The 11,060-nt window shown below is 36.5% G+C and overlaps 1 protein-coding gene across 1 annotated transcript; it reads left to right on the top strand.

Annotated features, from left to right (window-relative positions):
* The first annotated feature begins 6,947 nt into the window (after window positions 1-6,947).
* Window positions 6,948-9,515, top strand: LOC148625095 (ninjurin-1-like). Its single transcript, XM_088568381.1, has 2 exons — window positions 6,948-7,093; window positions 8,185-9,515. Exons 1-2 carry the CDS (start codon window positions 7,052-7,054, stop codon window positions 8,524-8,526), a joined length of 384 nt encoding a protein of 127 aa, XP_088424507.1. The 5' UTR covers window positions 6,948-7,051; the 3' UTR covers window positions 8,527-9,515.
* Window positions 9,516-11,060: the final 1,545 nt, after the last annotated feature.

The raw sequence follows: 11,060 nt of genomic DNA, 5'->3' as shown, positions 1-11,060 counted from the left end.
GTGATGAACATGAAATGGATGATAAAATGAACATGAAATAATGGTGATATGAAAAATGGTATGAGACAAAAGGATAATAAGGTCGACAAATTTTCATTGCCACTGGAAATAGGGAGACGGGGTAGGGTCGGACAATTAAACCTCCTGTGGCGGAGTGCACATGTTTCCACTGCAGAATTCTTTAACATGAGAGGAACGTGACACCCTTTCCCAACACAATGCACTACTATGGTTTGCAGCCAGGTTGACGACACCCTCATGTAACATGCCAGGGTTACCCCATCCCACCACCTGGGGCATATAACCCCGGATACTCTGGGGACAGAGCGTCCTAGCCCCCAGTCATGGTTCTGAGCACTATTTAGTCGCCTTTTACGACAAGCTAAGCGCTGCTGTGGGCCTAATCCTTTGACACCCAGACCCGCACGGGGGATACAGTATTGAGTATATCTTTTTAATTCAGGATCACAATCTTTGTATCGGTGTGTCAATAAAATATTTTCAATATTTTAATATTTACAGAGTTAAGGCAATCACTCTAAAAGTCAGTCTAAAGAAATAAATTTATTAACAAATGCATCCGAAATATAGAGTACCTTGGAACATAAGCATTGTAATGATAATAAACATCTAAATAGTGGTAGTAAACTGTAATATAACACTGATGTTGAGGTTTAACGTCCAAGTAGCAATATTTCAGCTATATTCAGACGATGAACAACATTATAAGAACAATTAGATGACAAATATCATAACCTCAAGTTACTTTAATAACAACAAGATTGAAGTCATCACTACAGAAGTTTTATGGTTGTAATCATGAATTCGTGGATCTTTACGGTGTTTCGTCTACACCATGAAATTTGATTTGTTCAAAGAGTGATGAAGGTTATAGCGGTAATCAAAAGAATGCAATCCAGGAACAAAGACCAGACATGGAAAACAGACATACACAAGAAAGAACATAAAGTAACTAAAATCAAATGAGCAACTCGGACTCCCCTAAAAAGTGGGAGCATGGACCAGGTGCACCGGTAGGGTAAGCGTCCTCTGCTTTTCTAGAAAGACCCTAAGCCAGTTAAGGACTGTACATGTACCTCCTCAGCAATGTTTATTGAAGTTGATGGTTCTGCATTAACCGGTGTGACACATGTATTAAGATTTTGGGCAGATTGTTCTTCATTTTGTTGGCGAATTATTTCTGCTGCTAACAAGGTATAATCAATGTGCACATCCTATGATCTTTTCTTGGGTGGCTCCTCAGCTGAGGAAGCTGAATTAGTTTGCTTCTTGTTACTCCCTGTGGCATTCTTTAAATATTGAATCACAATTTGTTTTATTCAATGTATCTTGGATGGACACCTAAAACAGAAAATAACAAGCTGAACATATTATATCTATGTATGTCTTATGCACCTTTGATTTTATACATGAAAATAATGTGTGTGCATGTACATTGTACATGTACATGATTCCTGCATGGATATGCAAGCTGTGTTGCATCGTAAATGAATATTTTAAAATGTACCAACAAAATTGAATTCACACTGTGAGTGTATTAAACTCATCATAAGAAATCATGAATATGCAATGGAACAAGTACGTGTATGGAAATAAATATGAAATAAAAGATCATGTTTTCGTTCTCTGTTTCACTTCTGTCTACAGCACAATGTACCTTTCTAGAGAGTAAATAATATATTATGGAATGCTTACATTGTAAGCAGTTGCACACGGAGATGTTATACATTTGTATATACAAATGCTATGCTTACACGGTAAGCAATCTCACACTGAGATGACCAAAAACACCAGATACGATAGCTTACACTGTAAGCAGGCGCACACTGTGAGAAAACTTAACACCACTTCGATTTACGTAATTTTTATTGTATTTTTATTCTCACTTAATTCTTGATCATGCCCCGTGCAGGTCCGGGTATTAAAAGAATAGGCCTGCAGCGGCGGTAAGCTTGTCGTATAAGGCGACTAAATAGTGCTCAGAAACCTAGCCGGGGGCTAGGCGCTCTCCCCACAGAGCAACTGGGATGTGTGCCCCAGGCGGTGGAATGGGGTACCCCTGGCGTGTTACATGCTGGGGTTGTCAGGCTATAATACGGAAAACCTGACCGCAAACCATAGTGGTGCACCGTGTTGGGAAAGATGCCACGTTCCTCACACGTTAAAGAACCCTGCTGTGGTATTCGATAGGAGTAGGAACCTTTGCGCTCCGCCATAGGAGGCTAAATTGCCCGACCTTACCCATCTCCCTTTTTCCAGTGGCAATCAAATTTTGTCGACCTTATTATCCTTGTGACCCATCCTTTTTTTTATTTCATGTTCATTATATCATCCATTTCATGTTCATTGTCTGAATATAGCTGAAATATTGCTGCTCGGACGTTAAACCCCAACAAACAAAAAAACATAATTCTTGATCATATCTGCTCTATTGATTTGATTACTAATTTTATTGATTTAGACTGGTGTCAGTTTCATGCTGTCCATTTGTGTAGAAATATAAACCGTAATGGAAGCGAGAGCTCTGTAAAACAAGTTTATTCAACCTTTCATTTTGAAATGCTTGGCCAAAGACAAAATGTTCGAAGGTATACTTCCACATTTGCAACTATTAAACTGTTCTTGTTTTCTTCAAAACGGATCTTTTTTGTGTATTATAAAACTGCTAACCAGAATCCACCAGATTCGACGTAAATGACGAATGTGTTAATTTGTCTATTGCAAATTACTAATGGGGAAAGGATATGTTGCCCATATGTTAAATTTAAGAAGTAGTCACCATGACTTGACAAACGTGTAAAATGTGACTTTATCGACCTCAAACTTTATAGAAATCTTTTCTCTTTATCTTCAAGAATAAGCACGTGAAAATAAAAAAATACGATCTACATGCAAAATACATACAATATGATAACAATATTTCTTAAGACAAGAAAAACAAGACGACCCACGAAAAAACTAAAAAAACTGTATGAATTAACCTTCACAAACCCTAGAATGACACAGAGGTACTCCAGAAGGAAAAACATGTTCTGCGTAGGCAGCTACATGTTGCTATGTAAAAACCTATGAGCGTCAAATTCATTAAAGACATAAAGTAACTAAAATCATACATACAAAGTAACGAAAGTAAATAAGCAACTCGGACTCCACTAAAAACTGGGAGCATGGACCAGGTGCACCGGAAGGGTAAATCTACAATAACCTGCTACTCAAACCAATCATCTGTCAATAATTTATTAATGTGATAGTCAGTAAAATATATTTAAGTTAAATTTATAAGTTAAAAAAAGCAAAAAACTATAAGCAATTTAAAACATTATACTCGGCGTCACATGCATAATTTATGGTTCAAATTTGAATTACCGATTTTTAAATTGTGTTATATGACTTACTAACTGTTCGATTTAAATGACATTTAATTCAAGTATCACTATGTTTACAATAACAAATCTTCAGTGATTTTGTGTCCAAGACGATTTTCGATTATTGGTTATTTTACCAAAATAACGTTTTACCGTATAATTTCGTGTCAAAAACTCTTTTGAAGGTTTTGTTTATGTTCAAATTCGTGAGAAATTACATTTTTGTCAACACATATATGAAAAAAAATTATCAATATTTTGTCCACCATCAGTACTTAAAAACAAAAATGGTCAAACTACAATGGAACTGCTTGTAAGAGATTATAGACTTCTTTCTGATAGGGCATTTCAATCGAAAGAACTGATGTTTGTTTTTTTTTTATAATCTAAGAAACGCACAACAAATAAAAAGAAAGACAACTCTGCCTTGATAATAGAACGACCGAGGAAAATAATAAATAAAAGATGTCGAGTATAGTCCACATTCTAATATGTGTGCACTATATCATGTACTCTGTAACAGCATCGTGAAGTATGTTTCATGATTTTATGTTACGTTGATATCAAAATTTAATGTTAACACATGACGTATAAATATGCTTAAAATTCAGCACCTGTCACATGAAAATATTAAACTAGTTTTGTACTAACTATTAAATGATTTCATGATTTTTGCTTTGTGGTAATTTAAACCAGATATCATGCGTACGTTTGTTATACTTTATCTTTTATGATACACAATTTATGATAATTATGAATGTTTTAAAACCCACTTTGAATTGAGTAAGTTTGAGGACGATTACCCTACCGGTGCATCATTACCATGCTTCCAGTTTTAAGTATTTCTATGTGCTTATTATTTTAGTTATTTCATGTTGTATGTGTCCACATGTGTGATAATATAAATACAAATTAAATGTGTAAACGTTCTCATAATTTCCAATATGACCTAAAAGCACTGCAAAAGAACTAACCAAGATGAAGTTGTGTAAGATTACTAGTCTGATGTTCTGTCTACTTTAGTATGCTGTCACTACAGATGCTATTTTTGTAAATATTCTTTGAACAAATGTTGGACCAAAGCACATTGCTTTCCACTGATAATTTTGATTATGAAATCGAAACCGCATATATTGCCTGTGACAGTAATAAATTGAGACGTGTATAGATGCGTCTGACAGATCGGGTACCCCCCGTGCAGGTCCGGGTGTCAAAATAATAGGCCTGCAGCAGCGCTAAGCTTGTCGTAAAAGGCGACTAAATAGTGCTCAGAAACCTAGCCGGGGGCTAGGCGCTCTGCCCACAGAGCAACTGGGATGTGTGCCCCAGGTGGTGGAATGGGGTACCCCTGGCGTGTTACATGCTGGGGTTGTCAGGCTATAATACGGAAAACCTGACCGCAAACCATAGTGGTGCACCGTGTTGGGAAAGATGCCACGTTCCTCGCACGTTAAAGAACCCTGCTGTGGTATTCGATAGGAGTAGGAAACTTTGCGCTCCGCCACAGGAGGCTAAATTGCCCGATCTTACCCATCCCCCCTTTTTTTCTAGTGGCAATCAAAATTTGTCGACCCTATTATCCTTGTGACCCATCCTTTCTTTTCATTTCATGTTCATTATATCATCCATTTCATGTTCATTGTCTGAATATAACTGAAATATTGCTGCTCGGACGTTAAACCCCAACAGGAACAGGAAAGGATAGTACTCCTGTGTGTATATGTTGTTTTTTGGTGTATTATGCTGATTGGTGTATATTTTGAAAAAAGTACAGCAGTACCGAATCCATCATGAAATATCAACTAAATGAAAGAATGTTTAAAAATATAAATGTATGTTTACGGAGATAATAAATGAAAGTTTTGGAGGTAACATTTGTAATAAAGTTTGGTGTTCGCGTCTTACTGTTAAATATTCAGCATGATAATTATTATTTTTGTTTTAACGTCTATTATAATTGCATATACAGACACACACCTGTCATAATGACTTGCTTGAATTTAACCAACGATACTTATTTACAATACCCTATATCATTCACAACACAGAGAATGTCTGTTCTTTTACAAGTTAAGTACAAAATGAATTTCTTATCGCGGTGACGGCCATTTTGAAAATGTTGGTCGATACGTAGTTCAAAATATCGATTGAGCCACAGATTCTTCATCGGGGCGTCTTAAAGAACCTAGATATCAATTTTCATCAAAATATGACAAATTTGAATTTTCGACCGCGTTGGCGGCCATTTTGAAAATGGCGGCCGAGACGCACGCGATTTTCTTTTGAGATTTTGTTTGGACTATTGAGCTTAATGTATACACCAAGTTTCGTCAAATTCTGATCAGCGGTTTTCGAGCTATATGATGTTCCAATTTCCGGTGTACAAAATGGGTACCATTATTCCGGCGGCCATTTTGAAAAAAATGGCGGCAGCTGGAAATTTTTTTCTTGAGGTTCTGCATCCTTCGAAAAGTAGTTCTAACAGCTAAAAGTTTCACCTCAATAGGAGAAGCCACTTCTGAGAAAAACGGCGGACACTTTCAACAATTTTTATGACAGGAGAATTAAAATAATAAGAAGAAACACACTAAAAACAAAAAGTCACCGCCACTTCGTGGTCGGCGACTTAATAAACCTATTTTAAAAAAATCATGTTACCAAACTTCAACGAAATATCATATAGTTGCTTCCGTGTTACATTAAAAAAACTGCTTTTTCCATAGTTCTGAGGAAAAAGCAGTTTTTTTTTAATGTAACACGGAAGCAACTATATGCTAACGCTGGAGAGCCGTTTAGGTTCGAGTGTCAAAAGAATAGGCCTGCAGCAGCGCTAAGCTTGTCGTAAAAGGCGACTAAATAGTGCTCAGAACCCTAGCCAGGGAATAGGGCGCTCTGCCCACAGAGCAACTGGAATGTGTGCCCCAGGAGGTGGAATGGGGTACCCCTGGCGTGTTACATGCTGGGGTTGTCAGGCTATAATACGGAAAACCTGACCGCAAACCATAGTTGTGCACCGTGTTTGGAAAGTTGCCACGTTCCTCGCACGTTAAAGAACTCTACTGTGGTATTCTCCCGAAGTAGGAACCATAGGGCTCCGCCACAGGAGGCTAAATTGCCCGACCCTACCCATTTCTCCCTATTTCCAGTGGCAATAAAAATTTACCGACCCCATTGTCCTTGTGTCCCATCCCTTTTTTTTTAATTGATTGATTGATTGATTGGTTTAACGCCCAAGCAGCAATATTTCAGGTAAAACTATATTTCTAATCTTAACGGTAATTTTTTTTTTTTGAAAAATCTATATACATTTTATATCATTTTATACTTTTCATTAAAAAGATGATTTATCAAAATCAATATATTACATGCTTTCAAAGCCTTTAACCATATATCAGCTGATTTCAAGCGCAGGTACCTTATTCGTACAAATGACAGGGACGTACTTGGTGTATAACTTACCTTACATTATAACACAGACTTCCAATAAATCACATATCAACAAATACAAATGAAATATGTTCGACAATATTATGGTGTAAATCTCTCTTATCTAGAAAGTCCCACAAAATATATCCGCACTGCAATACAGGTATATTGTCAACACACTATACATATCTCTCACTATAGGAATTCGTTTAATAAAACATTTATGAAATTTTAAAAAAATGGCTTCTGAAATAAGGACTGGGACTGTTCTCGAAGATAAGGTAGGTTTGTAGTGAGGCTAAGTAACAAATTCAGTTTGTAAGTCATTAATTTATACCCGCTTGCAACGAAGTGTTGAAGTAAAACTCCCTTTTCGTTCATCTGTCATATCGTTATATTGTCATAAAAGCTCTGATATTTAACCCATGAAAATTGGTGGATAACGTTAAAATACAGTAAGAACCAGACTAAATCAGAAACATAACTGGTATCTTATTCAATGGGCTGTCTAGATTATCGTAATATTGACTACAATGAACCAAAATCATCATGTTTTACACAATGGCCCAATAGTAATCATATTAAGCACAATTGGCCAAAAGTAATCATATCTAATACAATTGGCCCCGTGCAGGTCCAAGTGTCAAAAGAGTAGGCCTGCAGCAGCGGTAAGCTTGTCGTAAAAGGCGACTAAATAGTGCTCAGAACCCTAGCCAGGGGCTAGGGCGCTCTGCCCACAGAGCAACTGGGTTATGTACCTCAGGTGGTGGAATGGGGTACTCCTGGTGTGTTACATGCTGGGGTTGTCAGGCTATAATACGGAAAACCTGACCGCAAACCATAGTGGTGCACCGTGTTGAGAATGATGTCACGTTCCTCTCACGTTAAAGGACCCTACTGTGGTATTCGCCCGGAGTAGGAGCCATATGGCTTCGCCACCACAGGAGGCTAAATTGCCCGACCTATTTCCAGTTGCAATAAAAATTTTTCGACCCCATTATCCTTGTGTCCCATTCCATTCCATTCCATTTTTCATTCCATCATCATTTCATGCTCATTTTATCATCCACTTCATGTTCATCGCCTGAATAAAGCTGAATTATTGCTGCTTGGGCGTTAAACCAAACAAAATCTAATACAATTGGACGAAAGTCAAGATTAAATTGAGATTATTTGATTCGCAAAAGCAGTAAAACCTGGAACAAACCTCTGATAGTGAAAGTAGGTGAGCGACCGTAGGTCGACAATTCTTGTTTTTCGCTTTTACGTTTTTACGTTTATGCAATCAATTTAATTTATCTGTAAACATCCTTGACAATATGAGTACTATGATAAGAAAACGACTTTATACAAACATAATTATTGCTTCCAGATAGGTCCAAGTAATGACGCAGCGAATGCGTATGATAGGAAGAAAACGCTTGCTGAGGGTCTATTAGACGTTACTATCTTGATAGCTAATGCCACTCAACTGAAGGCTGTTATCTCAAACGGTTCGAGCCACAAATACTACATTGCTCTTCTGGTGCTGATTTCTGTGTCAATTGTTATTCAGCTGGTTGTAGCTGTCCTGTTGCTGATTATTGGTGCCACAGAGCGTAATGAGAATAATAAAGAGTATGTACATAAACTGAACAACGCTTCCATCGGACTTATTCTGGCGATTACTGTGACCAATATTTTCATAAGTGCCTTTGGAATAGAATCCACATAATTTTAAAGGATACTGCTAAATGCATCTATTTGTAAAGATTTGTGATTTATGAAATTTGAAAAGTTTGTAGTAATTGGTGATAAACCGATGATTTCTTCACAATTTATATACGACTGTTCACAAACTTCGTCCCACAGAGGTTTATAACGTTGAGGCATTATTTCAAGTACAACATCGGTAAATCTTTGATTGTTTATAATTAATCTATATGTTTATCTAAAGTAGCGAATAATTTATCGACTTGAGTTTCATCCTCTGAATCTCATTGAAAATTATTTTATAACAAATATTAACTTCCTGAAAAAGTCTGATTATTGTTAGTATTTTTCACTGCCTTTTGAACGTTACTTAAAATCAATAGTAGTTTTTGTATAACTCTTCTACATATATACGGTCTGTAAAGTCAGAGAGGACAGATGTCATTGCTGCAACTTTTATTTTTCTACTCATTAACACAACCTAATCGCTGGTTTAACAAGAAAGTGTTAAATGTAAAGGAATATGGAATTTAAATTCTTACAATAACTTCATACACTTCATTAGTAAATGCTAAAACATATTCCTACCACTTTCAACTTAATTGTGACACATACAACGCAAACAAGCAACGCAAGAAAAGTAAAACAAATCTCCCACAAAAACATGATGGATTAAATATCTCGTTTTGTGTCTTTAAAAAATACGTGTTCATTGATTTTAGTTATGTTCAATGTGAACGTCATAGCTTTGTATGTTGGCATTTGCACGAAGACATTGTTCTACTTAGACATTTTATGATATATTTTCACTGAATCCTTGGATGTGTTTTTATTGATATTTTTTGTTTGTTTGAAAGAACTTGGTGTACTTATATGATGTTTTTGGATTTCGAATTAGCTTACAGAAAAAGTACTCTTTCGAGGTTGGTACAGCTTGTTGTGCTTTTGTTCTATTTGTTAAGATGTGTTTATCCTGTATCAATCTCAAGAGTTAAATCCAAATTGACAGATTATTATAGTTCGTTTTATTGCTGTATTTGCCCACCACTGTCCCAAGTGAGGAACGGCTGAACGCTCACAAACATGTTTAACCACGCCTCATATTTTAAGTGCCTGTCTCGAGTAGGGAACCTGTAATGCTGTGGTTGTTATTTTTATGTATTTTTTCTACACAGATTATGTCAATTTTCGTCTTTAAATAATTTCACTAAATTTATTTTGGGGCTTTTTAAATCTTGCCTTGTGGGAAAAATTTTTTCCATCATTGAAGACCGTAGGGTGACCTGTAGAAGATAAATTGTTTGTTGCTTGGTATTTGGTGGATGACTGTCGCATGCATTGGCAATCTTACCGCATCTGTTTTATATCAAAATACATCTTGGAACGTTTCGGTCTAGAATGGTTTTGCGCATATTTGATAGAGTAGGTATCAATATAGAGTATGTTTTTTTTTTTAAATTGCCGTGGGTCACACACATACCACATCGTTTTCTTTTTATTATTATGTTTTGTTCTTCGGACCATCAGTTTTACAATTGCTCAATCATGCACGGGCATGTGTGTGTGAGTTGGGGTTGGTCTCAGACAATATAAATGACAAATCGTTATAACCACAAAATTTCTTCAAATGTCATCCGATCGAAGTTTCCGTGGTGTATTCCTGATTGTCCTACACCTGTAAATTACATGTGATTGAGGTCAGATTTTTTGTTGTACAATAAGGAATAGATCTGTAGGACAATCAGGAATTTAAAATGATTGACAATCAGGAATTGTTTTGACTGTAATTTTACTGTGTAAAATGATTTTTCTAATTGCCCGACCTTACCCTTCCCCCTTTTTCCAGTGGCAATCAAAATTTGTCGACCCTATTATCCTTGTGACCCATCCTTTTTTTTTCATTTCATGTTCATTTTATCATCCATTTCATGTTCATTGTCTGAATATAGCTGAAATATTGCTGTTCGGACGTTAAACCCCAACAAACAAACAAACAAACAATCTAGGTGTTGTTCCATTTAACAATGACTTTTTAAAACAACAAATATAATTATTTTATATTTTTGTTATTCATCCATATTTCCCAATAAAGCATCTTTGAGCACAAACATTACTGTACAAAAAAACGACTGTCCGTACCATGGTCATTCGTATTTTTACTGATAGTCTATATATGACTGATAATGACTGACGAAAGGACTGATTTTGACTGATAAAGTTGGTACAGTCTTTTGTATCGACTGTTTAAGTCTGTCTGTTGTTTGTCTGTTGGGGTTTAACGTCCGAGCAGCAATATTTCAGCTATATTCAGACAATGAACATGAAATGGACGATAAAATGAACATGAAATGAAAAAAAAAGGATGGGTCACAAGGATAATAGGGTCGACAAATTTTGATTGCCACTGGAAAAAGGGGGATGGGTAAGGTCGGGCAATTTAGCCTCCTCTGGTGGAGCGCAAAGGTTCCTACTCCTATCGAATACCACAGCAGGGTTCTTTAACGTGTGAGGAACGTAGCATCTTTCCCAACACGGTGCACCACTATGGTTTGCGGT

Source organism: Perna viridis, chromosome 2, assembly GCF_037379345.1.
Source record: "Perna viridis isolate PV_CMFRI_1.1 ecotype Kerala chromosome 2, ASM3737934v1, whole genome shotgun sequence".
In the NCBI taxonomy this organism is placed as follows: Eukaryota; Metazoa; Mollusca; class Bivalvia; order Mytilida; family Mytilidae; genus Perna; species Perna viridis.
Note: the sequence above shows the minus strand (reverse complement) of the source record. Positions and strands in the feature narration are given on the sequence as shown.